At 46.6% G+C, this 26,100-nt stretch overlaps 2 protein-coding genes across 6 annotated transcripts; one reads left to right on the forward strand and one right to left on the reverse strand.

The window, feature by feature from the left end:
- Positions 1-520: 520 nt before the first annotated feature.
- On the reverse strand, positions 521-5,224 carry CUNH12orf73 (chromosome unknown C12orf73 homolog). Of its 2 annotated transcripts, XM_041665616.1 has the most exons (3): positions 5,096-5,218; positions 4,803-4,919; positions 521-1,968 (listed from the first exon to the last, which is right to left on the reverse strand). In XM_041665616.1, exons 2-3 carry the CDS (start codon positions 4,908-4,910, stop codon positions 1,873-1,875), a joined length of 204 nt encoding a protein of 67 aa, XP_041521550.1. In that variant the 5' UTR covers positions 4,911-4,919; positions 5,096-5,218; the 3' UTR covers positions 521-1,872. The 2 variants fall into 2 exon arrangements, with proteins under 2 accessions (XP_041521550.1, XP_041521542.1); XM_041665608.1 differs by having other exon boundaries at positions 522-1,968; positions 4,803-5,224.
- Positions 5,225-8,150: 2,926 nt separating this feature from the next.
- Tdg (thymine DNA glycosylase) lies at positions 8,151-26,100 on the forward strand. 4 transcript variants are annotated; one of them, XM_041664946.1, is made up of 10 exons: positions 8,151-8,350; positions 11,561-11,697; positions 13,961-14,202; positions 15,832-15,901; positions 17,839-17,974; positions 18,104-18,186; positions 18,271-18,365; positions 21,312-21,483; positions 22,012-22,137; positions 22,402-26,100. In XM_041664946.1, the coding sequence occupies exons 1-10, from the start codon at positions 8,328-8,330 to the stop codon at positions 22,536-22,538; spliced, it is 1,221 nt and encodes a 406-aa protein (XP_041520880.1). In that variant the 5' UTR covers positions 8,151-8,327; the 3' UTR covers positions 22,539-26,100. The 4 variants fall into 4 exon arrangements, with proteins under 4 accessions (XP_041520880.1, XP_041520891.1, XP_041520871.1 ...); XM_041664957.1 differs by having other exon boundaries at positions 8,156-8,243; positions 22,399-26,100; XM_041664937.1 differs by having other exon boundaries at positions 8,159-8,350; positions 22,399-26,100.

Raw genomic sequence — 26,100 nt, forward strand, 5'->3', positions numbered from 1 at the left:
AGACAGCCAGTGCCGGGAATAAATAGACCCTGCCAAAACCTTTAAACATTGCTGTCAGTGAGTGTTTGCTTGGCCTGAATGTGTGCCCATGGAAACAAAGCAAGCAGATTTTGAATTCAGGGTCAGCCTAATCTACTTACTAAATTCCAGGACCAGACAAGGTTACATAATGAGACACTTCTTAAACTGAAAACTCCCCTTCAGTGCCTTAGTCTGCTCATTACAGTGGATTTATAAAGACCTTGTCTGGGGCTGGAAAAGGGGCTACAAACAGCTTGTTGCTTATAAGACTGACATTCAGTTCCCAGAACCCATCTAGTGGCTCAAAACTAATCTATAACTCATATTCCAGGTAATCTAATGCCTTCCCTCCAGGGGCAATTCACATGTTCATACATTCATGCAATTTGTGTAAAATTTACTTATGGCAGGGGAGGTAGTTCAACAGAGGACCAGATTCAGTCCTCGGTGCCCACATGGCCTCTCAACCATATGTAACTGCAGTTCAGGGTATCTGATGCCCCTCAACTAGGCATGCATGTGGTGCACAGACATGCAAGCAATGCATTCATACATTAAAAAATAGGTCAGTTGTTGAATAAATTATCTTGTTCTATATTTATAGATTGAGCAAAATCTTAAAACGAGTTCATTTCCTAGAGCTGATGGTAGAAATCTAGGCGGCAGGAGATGTGGTGTCAGGTTCTGAAGGACAACACTGGAAGTGCTGTGTGAGTTCTGAGACTGTAGACTCCTTCCTTTCCTCGTCCAAGCTTCGGGTGCAGTGTGAGCAGGCCTTGTTCTGAGACTGCAGAATCCTTCCTTTCCTCGTCCAAGCTTCGGGTGCAGCCTTCAAATATTTGGTGTTCTTGGCTGGCAGTTCCAACGCTCCAATCTCAGACTGTCTTTACAAAATGTCCTCCCTGTGTCTGTTCTAGTGGCATTAAGACAGTGGTCACCGCATCTGGCCTACCCTCATGGCCCCAATCCTACACTCCCAGACACCGAGGGTTGAGGTCAACATTTTTTAGGGACACAGTTCAACTGCACTTTCATTTTATATGTATAAAGAAAATGCCAATTTTAGTTCACTTTCTCAAATTTTGGGGATTTAAGCACCTTGACAAGTTGTTACTAATGTTGCAATTCCATTAGGCACACAATTCCAAAGAACTTTGAATATTTTATACAGTTTAGTACAAATACTACTTCTCAATGTTTAGACCCTATAAGCATTCTCACTGACTTTTACTTCTTTAATTTATAACTTGCCATTATAACCAAGCTCATTCAGAGAATACTGGCAGGAGACATTGCAAATGTTCAGTCTCATCCTCCCGGCCAAATGCACGAAGCTGAAGCTTAGGCAGCTCTTATGAGTGCGGTCCTTCATACCTGTAATTCCACTATTTGGGAAGTGGGGGCTGGAGGACTCTCCTGAGGTCAACATGGGCTACACAGCAAGACTTTGTTGCAGAGGCCAGCCTGATGTGCACAGTGAGCTCCAGGTGAGACTAGAAAATACTGACCGAATCATAATAGAACATCTATCTTACCAGTTCCTATCAACCAGGCCAGCCTGATGTGCACAGTGAGCTCCAGGTGAGACTAGAAAATACTGACCGAATCATAATAGAACATCTATCTTACCAGTTCCTATCAACCAGGCCAGCCTGATGTGCACAGTGAGCTCCAGGTGAGACTAGAAAATACTGACCGAATCATAAAAGAACATCTATCTTACCAGTTCCTATCAACCAGCATTTGGTTTTGGATTAGATGATTTAAGAAGTAGTTTTACTCAATACATTTAAAAATATATGTGGAAAGTATTATTCACAGAATTCTTGGCAGAGTTGTATTTTAAAGCTTCTACTGCTGTGAAACCTGAGGTTCATGGTGTCTCTCTTTTAGTCCCAAGAGCTCCGTTCTCAGTTCTCCAGGCTTTGGTGGGATCTCAGGTATTGTCTATAAAAATAAAAACAAGAGCCAAAAGACAGTTGCTACCACATTCTGAGACAAGAGTTCAATGTGATCTGAAAAGCGTGAAAAAACAAAATTCCTTGTGCATGCTACTCAGCAACAGACCATGAGGAGGACCCCGATTCATCTACATTTCTTGCTGTCTGTGTGTTTATGATTAAATCATCTGGCAGTATCTTAAATCCTATAGTACTCACAGGATACATCCAATTGATTCACAATTTCAAATGAGAATTTCAACATTTGGAAACTCATTCCTGCACAACTTGCTGCTCTAAAATGACAATGGTAGTTACTGTATTCAAGAGTGGTCATCGTGTAAAACACATAAAGGAATGAGCAAAACACACACAATTCTGCCTTTGAGGAAGGCAGGAAGACAGGCATGGATGCAGCATGTGCCGCTGAGTTTAATTCCCAGCACCACAAAAGAAAAAAAGTGGCTTTCACTACAGTATGATCAAAGCTCTAAGTCTATCACAACAGAATTCTAGAACCTTCACCACCCCAAAAGAAACTCCTCTCTCATTCCCAGTTCCCCCACAAGCCACTTCTGTCCACATATATTTGCCCATTGTATATCATGTAGTCTTTTGCATGTTTTCAAGGTTCATTCATGTAGAATCATTGAATAATTTATTTTTCAATAAAAATAGATATCTTTATATAGATATATCATGTTTTATACAGGTATCTGCATTGTTCCCACCTATGAACATAAACAAGGTCAAACATCTGTATGATGGTGTATGTCTTGGTGTTTGTTGGGTGGAAACCTAGAAGGGGAATTGCTGGGACATACGCTGTTGGAGGAACTGCCAGGCGATTTCAAAGCAGCTCCCGACTTTATATTTCCCCTGATAGTGCATGAGGGTCCCAATTTCTCCACGTCCTTGGCAACTGTTTATGACGGACATCACACCGGTGGTTCTGACTGCGTTTCTCGGGTGGTTAAGGAGCATCTTTTCATGACTTCTGAACACAGGTATGAAGGAAGATGAGGAAGCCATCTTGCAGGTGTCTATGAGTTTTGGAGGCTGATGGGATCACAAAGGCAGAGGACCTGAGCCACGACTGTGCCTTCGTGTTCAAGGAAAAGCATCGGTACATCAGATACAGCATTCCAGAGGATAGAAGGCTGGCTTGTGGGAAGTGGAGGGGGACATAAAGACTCCGCTGGCCTCCACTCTGGGGAGAGTTCTGAGAACGACCTGACCTGACTCAAGGATAAAAGATGCTGATAGACCAGGAGTGGATGGCAGAAGACGGTCAGGAAGCTCCTATATTAACGGAGGAAGGTGGTAACTGATGTGGCCTGAACACGGTAGGCACAATGGCGGCTCGAGAAGTGGGCAGGATGTGGATGGATCTTTCATAATCCCCCAATGGGATTTGTTGAGGCATGCAGTGACTTATGATGACTCTGGGGTTTCAGTCTAAATAACTGCAAGAAGACAGCTGTCACTTCTGCTGTCCTTATGCTGGGCAACTAAAAGCATCCTTAACTGTTCCCCGCAAGTCTGCACTGAGTGCCAACCCTGGGCAGCCATCATGGTCTCTCCTCTGCTCTCTCCCTAAATCTTTTAGTTTTTATATCAGTAGTGGCTGGAATAATTCCAAAAGACTAGGTGGGCAAAGGACACAAATTCCTTAAATACTAGGAAAACATACAGCATCCTATAGCAGCCAGTCACCTGGGCCTTTAAGTCTATCAGGAAAGATACCCTGCTGCCAACGTGACCACCCAACCCGACTGACGTGGCCTAGGACCCTTAATGCGCTCATTTTTTTTTTTTCGTTTTTCGAGACAGGGTTTCTCTGTGGTTTTGGAGCCTGTCCTGGAACTAGCTCTTGTAGACCAGGCTGGTTTCAAACTCACAGAGATCCGCCTGCCTCTACCTCCCAAGTGCTGGGATTAAAGGCGTGCGCCACCACCGCCCGGCTAAAGGGACTGTTTTTTTTTTCTTTTAAGATTTACTTATTATGTATACAACATTCCTTCCATGTATGCTTGCATGCCAGAAGAGGGCACCAGATCTCATTACAGATGGCTGTGAGCCACCATGTGGTTGCTGGGAATTGAACTCAGAACCTCTGGAAGAACAGTCAGTGCTCTTAACCTCTGAGCCATCTCTCCAGCCCATGCGCTCATTTTTGTTTTTTTTTTTAAATATTTATTAATTTTTTATGTATACAATATTCTGTCTGTGTGTATGCCCGCAGGCCAGAAGAGGGTACCAGACCTCATTACAGATGGTTGTGAACCACCATGTGGTTGCCGGGAATTGAACTCAGGACCTTTGGAAGAGCAGGCAATGCTCTTAACCCATGCGCTCATTTTTGAGACTGCTTTTTGTGTTGCCTTCTCTGAGTACAGGTAGCTGCTGGTAACAACTCTTGTACACGTCCGGTAGTAATGAGATGAATCAAGTCAACCTCACAGGATCAAAGTCTAGGCATTATTTCCTTGGTTAAGAGCTGCTGGGAACTATTTCTGCAGAAGACACAAAACTGCATTTCTGTGGCAAGTTCTTGCCACTTTTTGTCTCCGCTAAGTTTCTTGACATTCACTGTCATCCCTCCCCCACCCAGGACAGGGTTTCTTTCTGTAGCCTCAACGGTCTCAGAACTCCCTCTGTAGACCAGGCTGGCTCACTCTAACTCTTAAAGAGACAGTCTTTAAGTGTTAAGAGCGAACTGTTAGAGCACTGTTTAACCGAACACCCTGAACGCTCTACACGTCAAGAGGGGCCAAGCAAATGAACGGACGGAATGCTAGGGTGTGGCCCCAGGACGGGCACGAGCCCCGCAGCACTCACCAGGTCAGGCCGGTAGTACCAGTGCACCACTTGGGCCCCGGCGCACATGGCCAGGAGGCTGGAGGAGAGCATTTTCACGTAGGCGGACCAGGGCACGCCCCCGGGCATGGTGGAAAGCTGGCAGGCAAGGAAAGGGCGCGGCGTTAGAGGGGTGAGTGGGTGGGTGGCTTCTACACTGGGCGATGGTTGGGGCACCCGAGGTGCAACCCGCGCGGCTCCCTCCTCGGTGACTGGCGAGCGGCGCTGCACCCGCTCGGCTTAGTAGGTGGAGGGCGGGCCCGGTGTGTCCTCACCCCTTCCGCCTGTCAGGGAGCAGCTACTGCCCCTCGCTCCTGCCCCGGACCACGCGAGCTCGTGCTCAGGGCGACCCGAGGTCCCGTCAAGCCCCGGAGCGCAGTCAGGGGGCTGGACCCAAAATGCAAAGGCACCGGAGCCACGCCGGAGCGGAAAAACGAGGGCAATGCGTGCGCAGGCGCATTCGTGTGCTTCTAGCGGAAGTGAGGCGCTGAGTTTATTTTTCGGTTTTTGTTTTGATCGCTTCCACGTTTTTAGGCAGAATACTCGTGGTCACTGTCCCCATCGTGTCGTTTGCCTTCCCTGGCCATGGTGTGGTATTTACGGCATCATTTCTCCTTTCGCACAAAGGAAGCGACACGACCCCGTCCCCCTCCCGTGGTTAGGAGGAGAGATTTCGCAGCTGCACCCGTAGTGCTCCTGCCAGAGGTCACGCTCTTGAGCCGCGTTTCTCAACTTGTGGGTCGGTACCTCTTGGGTCAACCTGGGGGTACCATATTTACATTGTAATTCATAATTGTAGCAAAATTACAGTTAAGAAGTAGCAATGACATAATCGTATGGTTGGGGGTCACCACAATGTGAGGGATTATATTAAAGGGTCAGAGCATTAGGAAGGTTGAGAACACTGCTCTGGAGAAAGATCAAAGGTCTTTTCTCTCTGGTTCTGAAGGTCTTTAGGACTTCACATAGAGTCACGCCCAAGCATGGTGCCTTCGAGAGACAGTGTTTCTGGAAAAGAGACCTCCAATCTATGCAACTCAACCTATGAGTTTTTAAAGATGGTGCTGGGTGTATTGATTCATTTTTTTCCTTTTCCTTTTCTTTTCTTTGTTTTACATTACAACCACAGTTTTTCCCTCCCATCCTTCTGTGAATTCATTTTTGTTAAGCAAACTGCAAGAATTAATTCTGAAGAATTAAGGTGGCATTGTGTAACGTGAATCGTGAGACCATTTTTACAACTTTGGCCCCGAAAATGGCTCAATGAGTGAGGTTTGTTGCTAAACCTAACCCAATTTTGCTCCCCTGTCCCTACATGGTGGAAGCAGAGGGCCAACTCCATGAATTGTTCTCTTACACACACCCACACACGCACACTTTTTTTTTTTCACGGTGATTGTAAGGTCCTGTATCTGATCAGGACACCCAAGACCATGTTCTCTGCACCAAGATTTCTTTGCCCGAGAAGGACTGGGCAAAGAATAAGAACAAAGACAGGAGATAGAAGATGAGGAAGAAAGGGGAAGGGAACAGGAGAGAAAGTGGAGGATTATTTTGGGGGCAGGAGGACAGAGTGACTACAAAGGATTACCTCTAGATAGAGAGGAGACAGACATGACCCATAGGCAAATGGAAGTTTATAAATGTAAAAGGGGAAACCCAGTGTTAGGATGAGTTGGTGTGTTTTGAATGGGCATGTTACTTAGGTGAACCAAAGGGGGCTTTTGATTACTGGACATCAATACTTTGACAGCTGAGCATGAGCCCTTGCCTGCAGCTGCTCTGAGCACAAGACCCTGATGGTGAAGTGAGTTCTGATGAGGCCTGCAGCTGAAAGATCCCGAGATCTGGAGCGTGGCCAGAGCCCTCTATAAGTTGCCCCTGAGCACATAAAGTTGGCATTCTTTTTTTTTTTTTTTTGTTTTGTTTTTTTTTTTTTGTTTTTCGAGACAGGGTTTCTCTGTGGTTTTGGAGCCTGTCCTGGCACTAGCTCTTGTAGACCAGGCTGGTCTCGAACTCACAGAGATCCGCCTGCCTCTGCCTCCCAAGTGCTGGGATTAAAGGCGTGCGCCACCACCGCCCGGCTTAAAGTTGGCATTCTTATATATCGAGGATGACTCGTGTCGGCTTGGTTCCCGGCGCTCGCTCTCTCTCTCTCTCTCTCTCTCTCTCTCTCTCTCTCTGTGTGTGTGTGTGTGTGTGTGTGTGTCTCCCCTTCCTCACCCCCCCCCCTTTTGGTTTTCATGAGGCAGGGTTTTTCTGTAACAGCCCTGGCTATCCTGGAACTCACTTTGAACACCTCAATCTCAGAGATTCGCCTGCCTCTGCTCCCACTGAGCGCTGGCATTAAAGGAATGCGCCCTACTCACTACCTGCCAGCTTTTGTTAAAATATCCCAGAATGAAAGACACCTGGAGCACAAACCCATGACCCTCTCTGGGCTCACGTATCACAGGAGGGAGAAGTCTTTTTAAATTGACACACATGAACCTCTGTCGTGGCACAAACTAGGCAAGTCTAATTCACATCCATGTTTCTCATCATGTAACCTGAAGAAACAGGAAAGCTTATCACTAGAAGAGTTGTCTAAGGGAGTCTGGCGCTAACAACCGTGACAGATGTCAAGAAACAAAAACCCATTCCGAGAACCCCCAAAGCCACGTGTGGTGACACACGCTTGTAATCCCAGTCAGAACCCAAGAGACTGACTTAGGTTGTTGAGGCCAGTCTGCACTGCGGCCACAAAGTTCTAAGTCAGGCAGGGGTGCAGTGGGATCGTCTTTAAAACCAAGAACCGCTGAGAAGTAAAAGTGGGATTGGTGTATAAGATCGAGGGAAGCCGCGATGCACGCAGCGTCATGGACTTAAAAGGTTAGTGTTCGCCCAGCTACTAAGAGCCTCGCTTTACAGATTCATAAACTGAGGCCCAAAAGACAACAGCCTCCAACTCTTAGCTTTTCCATTTCCAAACAGAAAATCCCCCACTCCCCATCACAGTTACAGTTTAAATTTATTATTATTATTACTATTTTTATTGTGTTTTGTTTTTACTTTTCGAGAGTGGGTTTCTGTGTAGCCCTGGCTGTCCTGGAACTCACGCTGTAGATCAGGCTGGCCTCAAACTCAGATCGGCCTGCTTTTGCCTCCCGAAAATGACAGGCAGAGCACAAAACTGGGGTCGAAAGCCATAAAGTTGTCACCAAGCCTAAACGTCCACCCACACATCCCAAAGCCGGACCGGAAACTCAGCGCCCACAACAGCTGACGTCAGCCCAGCGCTCCCCAGCCACCTCTTTCGTTTCCCGAAAGGCTACGCGGCGGCCGGCGTCACGTGATGGCGCGCCGCCCCCTCTTCGGAGGGAGCCGGAAGTGCGCCCGGTGAGCTAGCGCCGCGTCCGTCTGCCGGCCGCCCCCGATCGCGTGGTGAGTCCTTCGCGCGCGCGCCGAGCGGCAGAGCGGGCGCCCGAGGGCCCCGGCACGAGCGGCCGCACCCTGAGCGGCGCCGCCATGGACGCGGAGGGCGCGCGCAGGTAACGCGGACGCTCGCCGCTGGGGTCGTCCCGTGGGCCGCGGCCCGCACAAAGGCCGGCCTGCGCGTGCGCGCTGGGGGCCGGCCCGCCTCTCTCCTCCTTTCCCCTCCCCTCCCCCCAGCCCGAGGGGGTCCGCCGGGCCCGGGTACCCGCGAGCTTTAAAAGGCGGCGCGCGTGGCCGCAGCCCCCGTACGCGGTTCTGCACCTTGGGTCACCGGGAGCAGTGATGATGCAGCGGGGCGCGGTTGATGGGGTCGCCGGGTGGATGCTCTCGCTTGTGGACTGTGCGTGTGTAATGTGCAAGGAAAGCGATCCGGACATTGTACCTCTCCGGTGGCCCTGCAAAGGATGATGTCACGGGGGTGTTGCCGAACCATAGGTCTAGAGATTAGACTCTTTTTTGTGGCTGTTGTTTTTGTTTTTCGAGACAGGGTTTCTCTATAGCTTTCGAGCCTGTCCTGGAACTAGCTCTTGTAGACCAGGCTGGCCTCGAACTCACTGAGATCCGCCTTCCTCTGCCTCCCGAATGCTGGGATTAAAGGTTCGCTCCACCATCGCCTGGCTGAGATAAGAAAAACAAGATGGCAGGTCCTCCGCGGATAAACTGATGCTTGTTAACTTATTAGGCCTGGTGAAGAATTAGCGTGCCTCCCTCCGTAGCGAATTGGACAATGAACTTAGGCAAGACTTTCACCCTCTCTTCCCCTTCCTGTGCTGTCTTACACCTCTGTGAACGGGTCGTGGGGGCTGATGGCAGATCTCGAGACTGAAGTGAAAGCCTGACTTACAGCTGAAAGACTCAAGGACACACTGTAGGTCTATCTGTCCTCAACTCTGTTCCTCAACAGTTTACCAGCTGCAGGGTGCCAGTGGCCTGTTGATGAAAGGGATGTCTGACCCAGCTTAACTTTCAGAGGGGTTTGTAGAACTGATGGATTGAATCAGTCTCATAAATAAGAGCTAAATGAATGGGATAGTGAAGCATTAACAAAACGAGGCATAGTCTTATACAGAAGTGCAGGGAAAACCATATAATAGCTTGTCCCCAGGAAGAGGGGAACTAACTACTCAATGTCATGCTGGTCTGTATTTGGAGTATTCAGTATCTGTGTGTGTGTGTGTGTGTGTTGAGAAACCGGAGACAGCTGTAGGAATGAGTCCTGGGAACGGGGAGGGGAGTGAAGAAGGGGCCTAAGAGAGAAAGCAGTTTGAAAAGGAAAGAGGCCCGGGAGCAGTTGAGACCAACAGATAAGGGAAGAAAAGAACCGGCCTCTTTCATGGAGATTTTGAGATTGACACAGAATGGCAGGTCTAGGTCCTGTAATAGTTCATCACCTTCTTCCTGCATTAGAATCGCCTAGACAACACAGCTCCCGATCTGTCCTTAGGGTGTTTGCAGGGAAGTTAACTGAGGAGCTGCTCAGAGTGTGGTGGTGCCGTCAGCAGTCGGTTGCTGGAGGCCTTTTCTTTGCAGGATCTCGGATGGCACTGCACAGAAGAATGCCAGGATGAGAAAGGGCAAAGCAGATGTAGTAAGCCTGACAGGTAGTGGAAAGGGTTGTACGAAAGCACTTTTTATTGTTTTACTTTTAGTATTTATTGTGTATGTGCGTGCGCCCACATGCGTACTCCGGCATGCCTATGTGTGGGGATGCCCAGGCGCCACAGCCCAAATACGGAGATCAGAGGACAATTGACTGGAGCTTGTTTTCTTCTTCCACCTTGTGGGTTCCAGATATCAGACTCAGGTTACCATTCTTGGTGGCAAGGATCTTTGTCTGCTGAACCATGTCCCTGGTCCAAGCTTGGTGGGGTGGTGCTTAGTGTAAAAGTGTAGCACACACCTAGGATGTGGGTACAGCTCAGGAGGTGTCTCCAGTGGCTGTGTATAACATTCTGTGTCTTTATACTATCTAGCTGAAGGTATATCATTTACAGCAAGGTTTAAAGACTAAATGAAAAAAGATATGCACACGTGTCTTAGTTACTGTTCTATTGCCGGGAAGGGACGCCATGACCGGCTTTTAAAAAAGAAAGCATTTAATTGGGGCTTGCTTAGAGTTTCATAGAGTTAGTCCATGATGGCACTGTAACTAAGAGCCTTGCCTCTGCCTCCTGAGTGCTGGGATTAAAGGCGTGCACCACCACCTCCTGGCTCTGAACGCATGTGTGTGTGTGCGCGCGCATTTTAAAGAAATAAAACTTTAAAAGAGATAGTTACTATTTTTCCTCACTGGTGCTGAACCTTTGAGGCAAAGTTCTGTTCTCTACGATTGGGCTCCTGTTGTCTTTGGTTTTGTTTTTTTTTTTGTTTTTTTTTTTGTGTCCCCCCCCCCCCCCCCAAGAAAGAAAGGCTTTTGGATATTGCTTCATTTGAAGGCTTAGGTTTGGAGTGGGTTTTGGTTTTTCTCTTGATTTCTGTTTTGAGTCAGGGTCTGTCTGTAGCTGGCATTCACAGTCCTGCTTTCTCCTCACCAGGGTTGGGATAACAGGTGCACTTCTCCTTTCCAGCAAGGCCTGCATACTTTACTTTTACACTTCATGAAGTGTAAGTCTTGTTCAGAAGACAATCCAGAGGTGTCTGTTTCTTCAGTTAAACAGATACTTATAATCCACCTCTACTGTCCAGGAAGTGACAAGCAACAACTAAAACACGCCAACAATAATAAAAACCAAGTCCAGTGGATTCATTAAAAAAGCACACCAACAGCCAGGCAGTGGTGGCACACACCTTTAATCCCAGCACTCAGGAGGCAGCCAGGGCTACTCAGAGAAACCTTGTCTCAAAACAAACACACACATACAAACCAGAAGAAAACCTAAGTTACACTGTTAGGATGGGGAAATCTTTGTGCCAAGATGGGGATATAAATTGTACTTGTGAATATTTTTAATTCATACGGATTGATGGATTGATAGTCCTTCAAGACTATCCACTAGAAAGTTGCTGCGATCTAGTTTCAGAGAGAGTATAGATGACTTGACAGGACTGGCGGCTTCAGTGGCACATCCGGTCACTTCACAGTGAGAGTCAGTTTGTGTGGTGAACGCTTGGTAAACGTCAGGGAGCAGCGCGCCCTGGGAGGGTCAGCTTTCCTCCTCTCCTGTTGTCTTTGAGTAATTACAGTCTGGCTATAAAATACCTGGATACTGAAGATCTGTCCACCCGATCACGTATACTCACAACTTGTTACCCGACTGTTCTTTCAGCTGTTCTCTGGAGCAGGGTCAGGGTTTTCACTCCTTTCCATTTCAACAAAGGATGGCCGAAGCTCCCAACATGGCGGTGACGATTGACCAGCAGATGCCAGCAGAAGCTCCTGCCCAGGAACCTGAACCTGTACCAGGTAGTTCTTAGCATGCTGTTTTAAAAGCACCCCCCAATGCCTCCTCCCTAGGTAAAGCAGTAGTAAACACATGTTCCACATCTGCACACCCGAGGCCTTACGTCACTAGCATCTGACTTGGGCTCAGGCAGCAGAACACCAACAGAGCTCTAAAGGTCGGTAAAGAGGCATTCCGTGAGTGACAGAGAAGAGAAGGTGCCACTGAGGGGGCTGCGTTGAGGCATGGCAGCCAAAACTCTGAGCGGTTGTGTGGATTCTGAAGTAGAGGAGGAAATGGTGGGCAGTAGGGCTTGTGTAGACCCTGAGCAGTGGAGAGCTGTTGAGAGTGGGAGCAAGGAATTGACTTAAATGGGCATTTTAAAGTCAGTCTGGAGGATAGATTAAGAGCAAGACAGGCTTGATGGCGGGAAGTGGATTAGAGACTGTTTATATAACCTGAGGAAAATAGGAGGAAAATTGGGGAAATGGGGAAAGTTGGGAAATACTTGAGGTAGGATTGCTAGTCTAGAGTTACTGTATTTCATGTAAATGCCGAAGGAAAAGGAGAAGCCCAAAAGCACTTTTCGTGGTCTAGTACATGATTGGGTGACATTACTATATTTATGTGTGTTTTGCCTGTTTGTGTGTCTACACACATGTGTACCTGGTGCCCACAGAGGCCAGAAGAGGGCATCAGATCCCTGGAACTGCGGTGGCAGACAGTTGGAAGATGCCATGTGGGTGCTGAAAATTGATCTCAGGTCCTCTGGAGGGATAGCTGATCTGCTCTTAACCAGTGAGATATATTCCCAGCCCCTGGTGACTTTTTTTTTTTTTTTTTGGTTTTTCGAGACAGGGTTTCTCTGTGGTTTTAGAGCCTGTCCTGGAACTAGCTCTTGTAGACCAGGCTGGTCTCTAACTCACAGAGATCCGCCTGCCTCTGCCTCCCGAGTGCTGGGATTAAAGGCGTGCGCCACCACCGCCCGGCCCCTAGTGACATTTTTTAAAAGTTTTATTGTGTTGTTTTATGTGTATGGGTGTTTTACATGCCTCTATGGTACCTTCGACTAGAAGAGGGTGTGAGGTCCCTTGAACTGGAGCTACAGGTGGTTGTGAGCTGCCGTGCGAGTGCCAGGTCCCCTGCAGGAGCGGCCAGCGCTCTTAACCACTGAGCATCTCTCCAGCCCTGAGAAGGGGTTTGTGCACAGCTCTGTAGGTTCAGGGGCATGGCACCAGCATCCGCTCAGCTCTGGGGAAGACCTCGTGGTAGCTGGCACCACAGTGGCAGAGTGTGTGTAAGAGAGAGAATCCCATCCCCCACAAGAGCCCCAGAGACAGGGATCTGATAGTGCCTTCTGAGGCGTTCCTCCAGCTAACCCAGGGGCCTTAAAGGTTCCACAGCTCCCAGAGGACTAAACATCAAACACGGGGCTTTTGGTGGACAGACTCAAGCATTATCAAAGCACTGTTGGTTACGGGAAGTGCCACACACTGGGGTGAAGAATTAGAAGAGAAGCCAGGAGGTTGAAGGGATGGAGGTGGCGTAGTGGTGGCAGTATTTACACGAGGGATGTGCTCAGAGTTGGTGCATCGCTCCAGGGCTGCTGCACCTCACTTATTGGCTAGAGCTGCCTCCTGTCTGCTTCTGCCTCTTGAATGCTGGTATTAAAGATGTGCACCATCTTGTCCAGCTTTGTTCAAAAATGTGCTTACTTAATTATTCGTGTACTGATAGAATTCCTATAAAGTGGTTCCCTGGGGAAACCAAGTGAGACTGTATAGGAAATCAGTCTGTGACTCACATATTGCAGGAGTCTGCTTGTGTGTTCCCGGCTGCCCAGACTCCCGAAATAATCACACAGAAACTATATTATTTGTAATATTGTTTGGCCAATAGCTTAAGCGTATTTCTGGCTAACTCATATGTCCTAAACTAACCCATCTCCATTAATCTGTGTATTGCCATGTGGCGGTGCTTACTGGCAAAGTTTTGGCATGTCTGACTCTGGTGGCAGTGACTCCCCAACTCTGCCTTCCTTCTCCCAGCATTCAGTGTGGTTTTCCCCGCCTAGCTCTGTTCTGCCCTGCTCTGCTATAGCTCAAAGCAGCATCTCTATTAACCGATGGTGTTCACAGCACACAGAGGGATCCCACTCAGTTACATGTGCCTGGATGGAGAGGAAAGGGGACACATTGCAGAAGCCAGCGTGGGGAAATCGGATAGCACGGGTGTTCATGGCTGGCTGCTGTGGAGGTCCACATTCTGTAAATCCCTGTGTTTCAGAGGCTCCAAAGAGAAGGAAAAGAAAAACCAGAGCATCAGAACCCCAGGACCCCATGGAACCCAAAAAACCTGCTGGGTCAAAAAGATCTGGCAAGTCCACAAAGTCAAAAGAGAAGCAAGAGAAGATTACTGATGCGTTTAAAGTGAAGCGGAAAGTGGACCGCTTCAACGGGGTTTCTGAAGCTGAGCTGCTCACCAAGACACTGCCCGACATCTTGACCTTCAATCTGGACATTGTGATCGTAAGAATCTTTGTCCTTCCTGACAGTAAATATCGCTAGAGGATTAACTTAGCGGTGGTCCCTACAAATCACATTCTTCTGAACAAGTTTCTGAGATCCTTCTGGGGCTGAGTGGTGTTACCTTCGTGAGGTTGTGTTGCGTGGGGCGAATAGGAGGTGAGCCTGAGATGGGGCTGCCTGCTTTCACACCTCCCAACAAGGGAGGCCACGGGCAAGCCTTCATCTTACAGTTTTATCACTGGAGAAGCCTGAGTTTCTCCCTCACAGGGTCGCACTGAGTGAAGTAATCGTGTGAACCACTTAGGTTGTATGATAGTTGGTAGTTCTCGGGAAATGACGGTACTGGAGTGGTTTTGCTTCTTGATATTTTGAGGTAGACTCACTGTGTAGCCCTGGCTGGCCTCAAACTCACAACAGCCCTTGGTACCTCTGACTCTATTACAAGCCTGTGCCACACATCCAGCCTAACAGTACTTTGAGCTTAGGTCTGTAACTTTAAGAAACTAGAACCAAATGAACATCAGTGGATAGCGTTGTAGGCGGTCTGTAGAGTGAGTGACTGTTTGGGTGGCTGGCAGGATGTGGCTCAGACTGGCTGCTGGAAGATCCACCTCTTCCCTGAATGAAAGCAGCATGTCTCAGTACAGGGTCCAATTGGCCTTTTGAAAATAGCAAATTTTAGAAAGAAGTTTCTCTATGCTGCAGTAATTATAATCAATTCCATTTTATCTGGCACTCCTGTATAAAAGTCCGAAGGCTTAAGCCTGACTTTTTGTTTTCTTTTTTAGCATGTTATAATAGTGCAGTATACCAGGCTTCATTGTGTTATATGTATATGGTGTACTTTGTGTTTACCCCCCAGTTATCCTCTTGTCCTTCCTTCCCTGATCCTTTTTCTTATTAAATGCTCTACCTTTTCTTTTTTTCTTTTTCTGTTTTTTTTAAAGATTTATTTATTTATTATGTATATGACATTTGGTCTCCATGTATGCCCTCACGCCAGAAGAGGGCGCCAGATATCACTACAGATGGTTGTGAGCCACCATGTGGTTGCTGGGAATTGAACTCAGGACCTCTGGAAGAGCAGCTGGTGCTCTTAACCACTGAGCCATCTCTCCAGCCCCCTGGCTTTTTTGTTTTGTTTTGTTTTTTTGAGACAGAGTTTCTCTGTGTAGTCCTTACTGTCCTTTAACTTGCTCTATAGACCAAGCTGCCCTTGAACGCAGAGATCCACCTGCCTCTGCCTCCCTAAAGGCATGTGCCACCATAGCCCAGCTTTCTTTTTTTTCTTTTTTCCTTTTCTCATATCTAGACCACAGTTTCCTCTCCGTCCCCTCTTCCCAGCCTCCCCCCCACCCCACCAGATCCACCTCTCTCTCCGCCTCCGTCAGAAAAGGGCAGGCCTCCGGGAGGGCATCAACCAGACGTGGCATAACAAGCCACACTCAGGTCAGGCACAGGCCATCCTGTCTAGGCTGGACAAGGCAGCACAGTAGGAGGGAAAGGACCCTACAAGTAGGCCAAAGAGTCAGAGATAGCCCCCGCTCATTTATTGTTTAATAGAGACTTTTTAAAAGGAAGAACTTAAGACCTGTTTTTACAGATAAAACTGTTTATTTTGTTTTGTAGATTGGCATCAACCCAGGACTGATGGCTGCTTACAAAGGGCACCACTACCCTGGACCTGGGAACCATTTCTGTAAGTTCTACTTCCACTTTAGAATGAGCTGTTCTTATTAGGATTAATGGGCTGACTTTATGAAGATGATAGCAGCGAGGGCTCATTCGTCCCTAGTGAGCTGGCACTGCTACTACTGTGTGCCCTGCATATGTAAGACGTTCGTACGTGTTCCTCTGCATATGGAAGAAGTTCGTACGTGTTCCTCTGCATATGGAAGACATCCATACGTGTTGCTCTGCGTATGTAAGATGTTCGTATGTGTTCCTCTGCGTGTGTAAGATGTTCATACGTGTTGCTGAGTATGTAAGATGTTCGTATGTGTTGCTCTGCATATGTAAGATGTTCGTATGTGTTCCTCTGCATATGTAAGATGTTCATATGTGTTGCTGAGTATGTAAGATGTTCATACGTGTTGCTGAGTATGTAAGATGTTCGTATGTGTTGCTCTGCATATGTAAGATGTTCATACGTGTTGCTCTGAGTATGTAAGATGTTCGTATGTGTTGCTCTGCATATGTAAGATGTTCATACGTGTTGCTCTGAGTATGTAAGATGTTCGTATGTGTTGCTCTGCATATGTAAGATGTTCGTATGTGTTCCTCTGCATATGTAAGATGTTCATACGTGTTGCTCTGCGTATGTAAGATGTTCGTATGTGTTGCTCTGCATCTGTAAGATGTTCGTATGTGTTCCTCTGCATATGTAAGATGTTCATACGTGTTGCTCTGAGTATGTAAGATGTTTGTATGTGTTGCTCTGCGTACGTAAGATGTTCATACGTGTTGCTCTGAGTATGTAAGATGTTCGTATGTGTTGCTCTGAGTATGTAAGATGTTCGTATGTGTTCCTCTGCATATGTAAGATGTTCATACGTGTTGCTCTGCGTAAGATGTTCGTATGTGTTGCTCTGCGTATGTAAGATGTTCGTATGTGTTCCTCTGCATATGTAAGATGTTCATACGTGTTGCTCTGAGTATGGAAGATGTTCGTATGTGTTCCTCTGCATATGTAAGATGTTCATACGTGTTGCTCTGCATATGTAAGATGTTCATACGTGTTGCTCTGAGTATGGAAGATGTTCGTATGTGTTCCTCTGCATATGGAAGATGTTCATACGTGTTGCTCTGAGTATGTAAGATGTTCGTATGTGTTGCTCTGAGTATGTAAGATGTTCGTATGTGTTGCTCTGAGTATGTAAGATGTTCATACGTGTTGCTCTGAGTATGGAAGATGTTCGTATGTGTTCCTCTGCATATGGAAGATGTTCATACGTGTTGCTCTGAGTATGTAAGATTTTCATACGTGTTGCTGAGTATGTAAGATGTTCATACGTGTTGCTGAGTATGTAAGATGTTCATACGTGTTGCTGAGTATGTAAGATGTTCGTATGTGTTGCTCTGCATATGTAAGATGTTCATACGTGTTGCTCTGCGTATGTAAGATGTTCGTGTGTGTTGCTCTGCGTATGGAAGACGTTTACACAGACGCTTCACTGCCTACTGGAGCAGTGCATGTGTCAAGAAACACTCCTTATCCAAGAGTTAAGATTCCAGACGTTTAGGCCCTAAGTCATAATGTACTTCTGAAACTAGCACCATATTGTCCCTGTTATTGTTTTTAATTCTGAGGAAGAATGTTTTAGTTTCCTCCTCTCCGGGTGTTTTAGTCTAGAGGGCAGTCCAAAGGCGGATGGTGGCAGTACCAGTAACTGGTAGAACACGGTTTGAAGCTGTGTGTGCAAAGATGCTAGTTTCTTGTAGGAAAGTATTGGTTATTAACATCATAGAGGTTAGCATGGTATCCAGCCTGCTTTCATTATTGAGTATGGGATTAGAGCTGGGTTGTAAGTCCTTTATCTCCCTCCAGGTGTAGTGTAGACTATTCCGACTATTCCATCAGTTTCTTGGTAAAAGCTTTCTGCCTTCTGCGGAAGTGACAGAGTCCTCTTTTCCCAGGGAAGTGTCTGTTCATGTCAGGACTGAGTGAGGTTCAGCTGAACCACATGGATGACCACACCTTACCTGGGAAGTACGGCATCGGCTTCACCAACATGGTGGAGAGGACGACACCAGGCAGCAAGGATCTGTCCAGGTAGCTGTAGAGCCGGAGCTTATGATGGTGTGGGCTCTCAGGTCCTGGGGACGTTGGTGCATGACGGTCATTGAGACCTGCCTGAAGGTAGCACGCTGTGTACACTCTGTGTTTGTGTTTCAATTTTAGTAAGGAATTCCGGGAAGGAGGACGAATCCTAGTGCAGAAACTGCAGAAATACCAGCCACGAATAGCGGTGTTTAATGGAAAATGTAAGATTTACTTCTACAGTTTTATATTTTCTCTATGCTAATGTCAAGGGCAGTGTTAAATATGCTTGTGTTATTCTATTTTAGGTATTTATGAAATTTTCAGTAAGGAAGTTTTTGGAGTAAAGGTTAAGAACTTGGAATTTGGGCTTCAACCCCACAAGATCCCAGACACAGAAACCGTAAGTCCTCCGAGTACATTGGAGACCAGGGCTTCTGGCCAGTTGTCCCCGTTGTTCAGACATGGCCGTTTTGTCATGAGAAAGCCCTGTCCTAGTAAATAAGTATCAGCTTACACTTCCAGATGCGATGAGAGTTTTATTTAAAAGTATTTGTCAGCTAAATGTCAGAGGACCTGGCTCACAGGACATTCAGAATATCCTCAATGGCAGTTGCTTAAGAATTTAGATGTACATATAAACACAAGCCTCACTGGTAAGATTAACTACTTCGTTTGTATATTTAATACTTGCTAGACAAACATCCAGCCACCCTTCTGTTGGCACTGTCACATAATCTCATATCATGAGATAGTCCTGTGGGTTTTTTTTTTAGCATTTATTTATCTACTTACTTATTTTTTATGTGTATGGGTGTGTTGCTTGCATATATGTCTGTGTACACGTGTGCAGTCCTAATGGAGGCCAGAAGAGGACACCAGATTTCCTGGGACTGGAGATACAGTTGTGCGCTACCATATGGATCTTCTGTAAGAGCGATCAGTGCTCTTGACCACTGAGTTACCTTCAGTCCTATACAGTGATTTTCTAACTAGTTCCCACAGAGTCTTTGCTGCAGACATGTGTTCCAGTTTTGTTTAGTACTTAAGAATATAGGCGTTTGGCTGTCTTGTTTTTTTTGTTGTGCTGAGGTCTTTGTGTGCATCGGGCAGTTACTGTACCACTTAGCTATACCCTGGCCCTTTTCAAGATAGATTTCATACGGTGCTCTTTTATTATTCAGTGTCCGGGGGTGGGGAGGCTGGTATTGGGGATTGAACCTAGGTTTCTCACATTCCAGGCAAATGCTCTGCTACTGAGTTATGTCCACAGCCTTCTTTTTACTTTTTGTTTTGAGATAGTCTCAAAAAGTTGCCCCAAGTTGTCTTCAGATTGCTCTACAGTTGCGACTGGCCTTGAATTGCTATCCTCCTGAGGAGAGGACGGGATTATAAACCTGTGCTACCAGGCCTGCCCTGGACACAGCTTTTTAAAAACCACATGGTGTACACTGAGGCCGAGGCAGACAGATCTCTGTGGTTTGAGGCCAGCCTGGTCTACAAAGCAAGGTCCAGGACAGCCAGAGCTGTTATACAGAGAAACTTTGTCATTTTAATTCTATATATATTAGCAGTTAAGAAAATGCCTCATGGGCCTGGCAGGATGGTCACTGAATTGGTTAAGACATTTTCTGCCAAGCCTGACAGCCTGAGTTCAGTGCCTAGACACGTGTGGGAGGAGGAGAACTGCCTCCCGCGTGTTGTCTGTCCTCTGATCCCACCTGTACACGCTACATACCTGCCCCTCACACCCAAAATAAGAAGGGGCCTCTCAGGCTAGTCTGATCTGGATAATTCTTCACATGAACCTGCCCCTTCCCAGGTGATTCTAGATCTGGGTCAGTGACAACCAAGAAGTAACTATGGCAACTATGGCAGTCCTCTCGGTGGCCCTGCACTTAGTGTACTCTTTACCACGAAATAAAAAGCTGTTGATGTTTATAGTGATTTAACTCAAAGAGAAAACAATTTACTCTTCTTTTACTTTGTGTGGGTGTGGTGGGGGCGTTGAGGGTGGGGCTCACTATGTAGATCAGGCTGTGCCTCTGCCCCCTGAGTGCTCGGATTAAAGCACCATCATACCCAGCCCGTCTACTCTGGGTCATTTAATTGAATGTGCTGTTATAAAGCATGCTAACATATCAATTAGGAGTTTCCTTAAAATGCTGTAATCAAAGAAAAGTAATTATATGATGAGGAAACCTCAAAGGAAATAATTACATAATAAAGAAACCAACTTTAAAAGTCCCCATAAATACAGTAGTGTATGCCTCACTTATGTGTAGAGAGGACAAAGCAACTTCTGCTCCTTGAAGGACAGTTTGTCAACAACCAAAATGATAAATATGTCTTTCCCTGTAGCTGTCTGGGAGCATTCCCAGAGTTAACGATAGAAGAAGGCAGCCTACCTGAACTGCAGTCAGCTCTGGTTAGTGGGTTAGAAGAGGGTTGGCTCTGGTTAGTGGGTTAGAAGAGGGTTGGCTCTGGTTAGTAGGTTAGAAGAGAGTTGGCTCTGGTTAGTAGGTTAGAAGAGAGTTGGCTCTGGTTAGTAGGTTAGAAGAGAGTTGGCTCTGGTTAGTAGGTTAGAAGAGAGTTGGCTCTGGCTAGTGGGTTAGAAGAGGGTTGGCTCTGGTTAGTGGGTTAGAAGAGGGTTGGCTCTGGTTAGTAGGTTAGAAGAGAGTTGGCTCTGGTTAGTGGGTTAGAAGAGAGTTGGCTCTGGTTAGTAGATTAGAAGAGAGTTGGCTCTGGTTAGTAGGTTAGAAGAGAGTTGGCTCTGGTTAGTAGGTTAGAAGAGAGTTGGCTCTGGTTAGTAGGTTAGAAGAGAGTTGGCTCTGGTTAGTGGGTTAGAAGAGAGTTGGCTCTGGTTAGTAGGTTAGAAGAGAGTTGGCTCTGGTTAGTAGGTTAGAAGAGGCCTTTAGCCTTGCCCTCTGGTCAGGGCATCTCTGAGATGCACTGCTGAGCGAAGGAAGAGCACATTGTGCTTGGTGTTTATTAAAGGATGCCCTGGGTGCCTCTGGTCACCCACGCACACTTGATGTTTATTAAAGGAGGCCCTGGGTGCCTCTGGTCCCCATGCACACTTTGGGAACTCAGGAGTGACGCCCCAGCCGAGGGAGCTAGGCCATAGAGACAGCTGGGAGGGGCTTCTCCGTCGGCGCTGCACTCTTTTGTTCCTTTCGAATTGTGAGATTCGGGTTTACTGTAAAAAGACAAAACTTGAGAGGAATGCTTGGGGAGCCATCTTTTTAAAGTACCAATTAAGCCAATTAAACCTAAGTTTTTCTAACCAGAGTATGAGTAGATTCAGTTCAATGTTAAAATCTTATACTTGAAACCTTGTCGATCCCAGCTCTGCTACGTCATGCCGTCTTCCAGTGCCAGGTGTGCCCAGTTTCCTCGCGCCCAGGACAAGGTGCACTACTACATTAAGCTGAAGGACTTAAGAGACCAGCTGAAGGGCATTGAACGGAACACGGACGTTCAGGAGGTGCAGTACACGTTTGACCTGCAGCTCGCACAAGGTTTGTTCCCTTCCCTTCCCTTATCAATTTCTCGTGTACAGAAGAGAAAGGAAGTTGTGGATTTAAAGCAGGAGGAAGGGAAATTACAACCAGATGCTGTGGTGATGGACTCTAATGTCTGTTCACATCTCCTCGTACCACAGCTTCCCCTGTTCTGGGTCTAAGGAGCACCTCCCTGCCTCCCAGTTTCCGAGCTAATTTAGTATATGTTACAAAGAATTTTAAGAAAAATAGCAAATGGGGCTGGAGAGATGGACGGCTCGCTCAGTGGGTAAAACAAAACTGTTTGCTCTTGGAGATCAGGTTTGGTTCTCAGAACCCACTTCAGGCAGTTCACAGCCCCCTGACACTCCAGTTCCAGGGGATCCATTGCCCTCTGGCTCCTTGGTCACCTGCATGCGTATGGGCTCATGGCACTCACACACACACACACACGAGTAAAAATAACAAATCTTTATATGACTCAGCTGAATTTGCATAGAAAACTCCACACAACCCCAGTTTCACTCATCTTCCACCTTCCCACAGAGGATGCGAAGAAGATGGCTATTAAAGAAGAGAAGTATGACCCGGGCTACGAAGCAGCGTACGGCAGTGCGTACAGCGGAAACCCGTGTGATAGTGAACCCTGCAGCCTTCCTTCCAATGGGCTAAGTATGTTCCCTCCAGAGGACTGGGAGGTGATGGGAACGTAACAGAAACAGAAAGGAATTGTTGGTGTAGGAATACTAATACTATTACAATTAAGTGACTAAAGGTTTTCACATCATTTTCCTGGGTCATGGCTTCTAAACCAACCCATTCCATCTACTTCTGAACAACAAATGATCTGAAAATCTAGTAGAAACTTGACATTGATCTGAAAAACTCGCTTAGTATTTTAATAATTCTTCTTTAATGCCTTTCCCTTCCCAGCAGCCAACAGTGCGGAGCTGAGAGGAGAAGCGGCTCCCGGCAACATTGCAAATGGGCAGTGGATGGCGCACCCGTGCACAGACCAGACCCCGTCGTTCAGTAACTGTGGGACACACGAGCAGGAAGGAAGCCATGCTTGATGGCGGCGCTTCTCAGCTCTGCCCGGTGCTGCAGTTTTAATGCAGTCAGCAGGACCTCGAGCCTCGGTCTCCTGAAGACTTAGAATAGTTCCTTACGCTAGGGTGTAATTCTGTGTGGAGCAGCTGTCTGTACGGTAGAGTCAACTGTATGAGCCTGAGTAGTTTGGAAGGAAAAAATGGGCTGTTTTGTACCTGAGTTTTGTATTTGAATTACCCATCATTCCAGCTTTTTATATACTATATTTGATTTATGAAGAAACGGGTTTTCTTTGGGAAGTCAGTTTGGTGTAATTTTAAAACGCAGCAGTCTGAATATTTATAGCTGATTCTTGACTGTGCATACCTATATATATGCCCTTATCCCTTTTAAAGCCTCAGAAGGGCATGTCAGTAAGAATCAGAGTAGGAAAAGGCAGATGTGCTGATGTCTACCTTAGAAGCTAACCCACCACCAGTGAGCCTGGTTAGTTTTGGGAGCTGGGGTTGGAGTCACACTCCAAATGCTGTGTATGGCAGTTGCTTAGTACTAGAAGCAGAGTGTAGCCTGGCCATGGGGCCTGAGCCCTGCCTTTGGCCTCTCACTCCTGGGTGTTGGTCCTCTCAGAGGCAGAAACTGCTGAGCTGATAGGTTCCTGAGAACACAGTAGACCTTTTACAGTTTGCCAATCATGTATTTTACTGAATTTCCCCATCAGTGTTTATCACTCTTCTGATTTGTGATAAGAAATGAACTTTCAGGGTGAGCGACATGGTGCTGGAGGTCTTTAATAATTCTTTTTAAACTGGTGCTATGTATGCATGGATTGTACTAAGATTTTAGTCAATAATTTAAAAATTACTGTCATTTTGTTACTGCGGACTGAGTGAACCTCATGAACAGGCCGACTTCCAGCTTGTTTCCTTTTGTAAATGTGTTTATCACCACCTCTACTTTAGTCCAAAGCTCTTTCTACCATAACTCCCAGCCGTAATCTGTGGAGTAGCTATCCTCTGTGTGCTGTGAACCTCTGTGGTCTGTGATGCATTTTCCATGGTGCTACAAATCGTCTGGCCCATTAGGGCTGGTGGATATAAAACTGCGTATTCAGAAATGCCTCTTGGATCATCCTGATCGCTCATGAATATTCTGTCTTGATGCGTACGTACGTACCCAAGGAGCATGCTGGTTTGTAGTATGAAATGTCCATGAGCTTTTTATTATATTCCACAGTCCGTCCTTCTATAAATAAGAGAAGCAGTTTCTTGTGAATCATAACATGCCTTTTAGCTGTAGCAATGATGGGTTTTATTTTTTCTTAAGTCTAGGTCAAGCTGTGTACGGGTCATGTTATTTATTTTTTTCACAAATAAAAACTTTATTTATGACAATCATAAGCATTACACACAGCTCAGAATCGTGACATGGCAGAGCAGAGAACTCAGGGCTCTGTTTAGCTGCTCTCCTCTCTTCCTTGCAGCTATAAGTCTGACAGAGGTGGTGGCCTGGACAGCTGCAGTTCTCAGTTTCTCAGACTGGTACCAGGGTCAAATCCAGGGTCCAGTATGTGGTACCCAAGGCTGTACGACTGAGGCACCTCCTCTGCCCTATGGCTCTTTATCTAACAAGTAGAAAGCGCCAAGGAATTCTGTTTTAGAATATGAGAGTCAGTTGACAATTACATGAACTGGTCTGAACAGGCTCCTAAGCTAAGGCATGTTTTTACCTTGATAAAGTAGTAACCTAACCAAATCAGAAGGTGCTTAGATTTTCCAGACAGTGGATGCAGGGGTGGCCTCTGTAGCCCCCCCTTTCCTGTGAACTGTATCTCACTCACACTCCCACGCCAGGCTTCTGCTCGGGCTTGCTGCACGAGGGAACCGCTTGTGTTCAGAAAAGGACGCAGGTTGTCTCTCACAACTAGTAGGACCTTGACATGGGAAACGTAGGCGAGAACCCCAAGGACAGGTCTCTAAAAAGCAGAGCTGGACAGGACAGTAGGTGAAAGCCGCTTTAGTTCTGAGCTTTAGGGCGAGAATGTATTTTCGGAGCTATAGTACACAGAGAACAGATTCTCCAAATTATGAGAAGACGAGCTTTTGACTAAAGAGGAGGTGATGAACACATTCACAAAAGGAAACAAGTCGGGAGTCAAGGAATCAGCAGGATCGCTGGGCTTTAGTCAGAACCAGGTTTCTGCGAGCTTCCAGAATCTTTGCTTTCCTCTCCTGGCGTTCTTGTTCATGCTTCTCGTGTTCTTCCCTGGTGTGGACATGGCTGTAAGTAAGCTAACTCTGCACACTTCTTCAGAGAACTATTTTCTTCAGATTGCCCCGAGGTTTCACCTTTCCCTTGCGTGGCTTGTAGTTGAGGGGACGAGACAAGCCTGCCTGGAGAACACCGGTTTCTTACTAGAGCCTGGAGTCTGTGCTGCTTCAGCGTCAGCTTGAATGGGGGAATAACTGCAGAGGTAGAATTCCTCTCTGTGGTCCAACTTAGGGGTCCCGAACACAGCCTGGCCTTTTGAAGGTGGGGTCACATGTGGAGACTTTGTTGTTCTGAGGTTTTGCTTTTCTTGATTCTATAAATAGTAGGGTCACTTCTTTCCTCAGAATGATCCTGGAAGTTAGGAACTCCACGGACTGTCTTGTGCCTCTTTCTTGCTTTGGTGACATAACTGGTTCCTTCAGCTTGCTCCTCACAGTTAATTTGTATCTCTGTCTCAGCACAGGAGACTGCAGAAGACTGATTCTCAGCTGATTTTTACCTTTTTCCCCCTTGTTTCTGGATTCAGGTTGGCTTTCAAGGCTCTTAACTTGCCTGCCCTCAGGGTAGCCCGGAAACCCAGCCTTTGGGCTAAATTTTGCAGGTCACTGTACTTGAAGGAGTCCAGCTCCTCTGCAGAGGGGACGGTCATCACATTCTACAGTCCTGGCGACACCCAGAAAAGCAGCCAGACAACTCAAACAGCACCGAACAAAACTGGCAGCTGAGTCATGTGCCGCTAAGATGTTCTGCACTGCTGTTTACATGGACACTTTGTGCGGGTGCTCTAAGTGCCTTGCGTCAGGGATCAGGATCAACTGAACCACTGTTGTCAGGGGACTGTAAAGCACGGAACTATGAATTGCTTCGGTAATAACTGTTGTAGCCTTACCATAGGCTTCCTTGAGTAGAGAAATCCCTTTAAATTATGACTGGAGAATGGGTGAGGGATGAGTAGTAAATGCTGATGTCTCCTGCACATGACAGCATGGGAGTTTTTCACCGAGACTTTACATTCACATGAAGTCTTCATGGTTTGACAATAAACGTTAAGAGCGGCCATACTTAAGGTGCAGACTTTTCTGTAGCAAGACTGAATGTGTTCTTCCTTGCTTTAGACCTGAAGACAGTTTTCTTCCTATTGTATTTAACTGGTAGAATAATGCATGAGAAAAATCATAAAAACTTGAATATTTTATTTGTGCAGGTATCTTTTTTTTTTTTTTTGGTTGTATTTTTCGAGACAAGGTTTCTCTGTGTAGCCCTAGCTGTCCTAGAATTTACTCTGTAGACTATGCTGGTCTCTAAGTCAACAGTGAT

The sequence above is a fragment of the Microtus oregoni genome, unplaced genomic scaffold (genome assembly GCF_018167655.1).
Source record: "Microtus oregoni isolate MIOR12 unplaced genomic scaffold, Mior012 000001F_ref0000356, whole genome shotgun sequence".
NCBI lineage: Eukaryota > Metazoa > Chordata > Mammalia > Rodentia > Cricetidae > Microtus > Microtus oregoni.

Excerpts from the sequence above, each read along its gene's own strand:
- CUNH12orf73 (XM_041665616.1), bottom strand. The coding sequence starts at position 4,910 with ATGCCCGGGGGCGTGCCCTGGTCCGCCTACGTGAAAATGCTCTCCTCC. Across the intron at positions 1,969-4,802 it reads GGTACTACCGGCCTGACCTG|ACAATACCTGAGATCCCACC; the intron begins GTGAGTGCTGCG and ends TTATTTTTATAG.
- Tdg (XM_041664937.1), top strand. The coding sequence starts at position 8,328 with ATGGACGCGGAGGGCGCGCGCAG. Across the intron at positions 11,698-13,960 it reads GGAACCTGAACCTGTACCAG|AGGCTCCAAAGAGAAGGAAA; the intron begins GTAGTTCTTAGC and ends CCTGTGTTTCAG. Across the intron at positions 18,366-21,311 it reads AGATCCCAGACACAGAAACC|CTCTGCTACGTCATGCCGTC; the intron begins GTAAGTCCTCCG and ends TGTCGATCCCAG.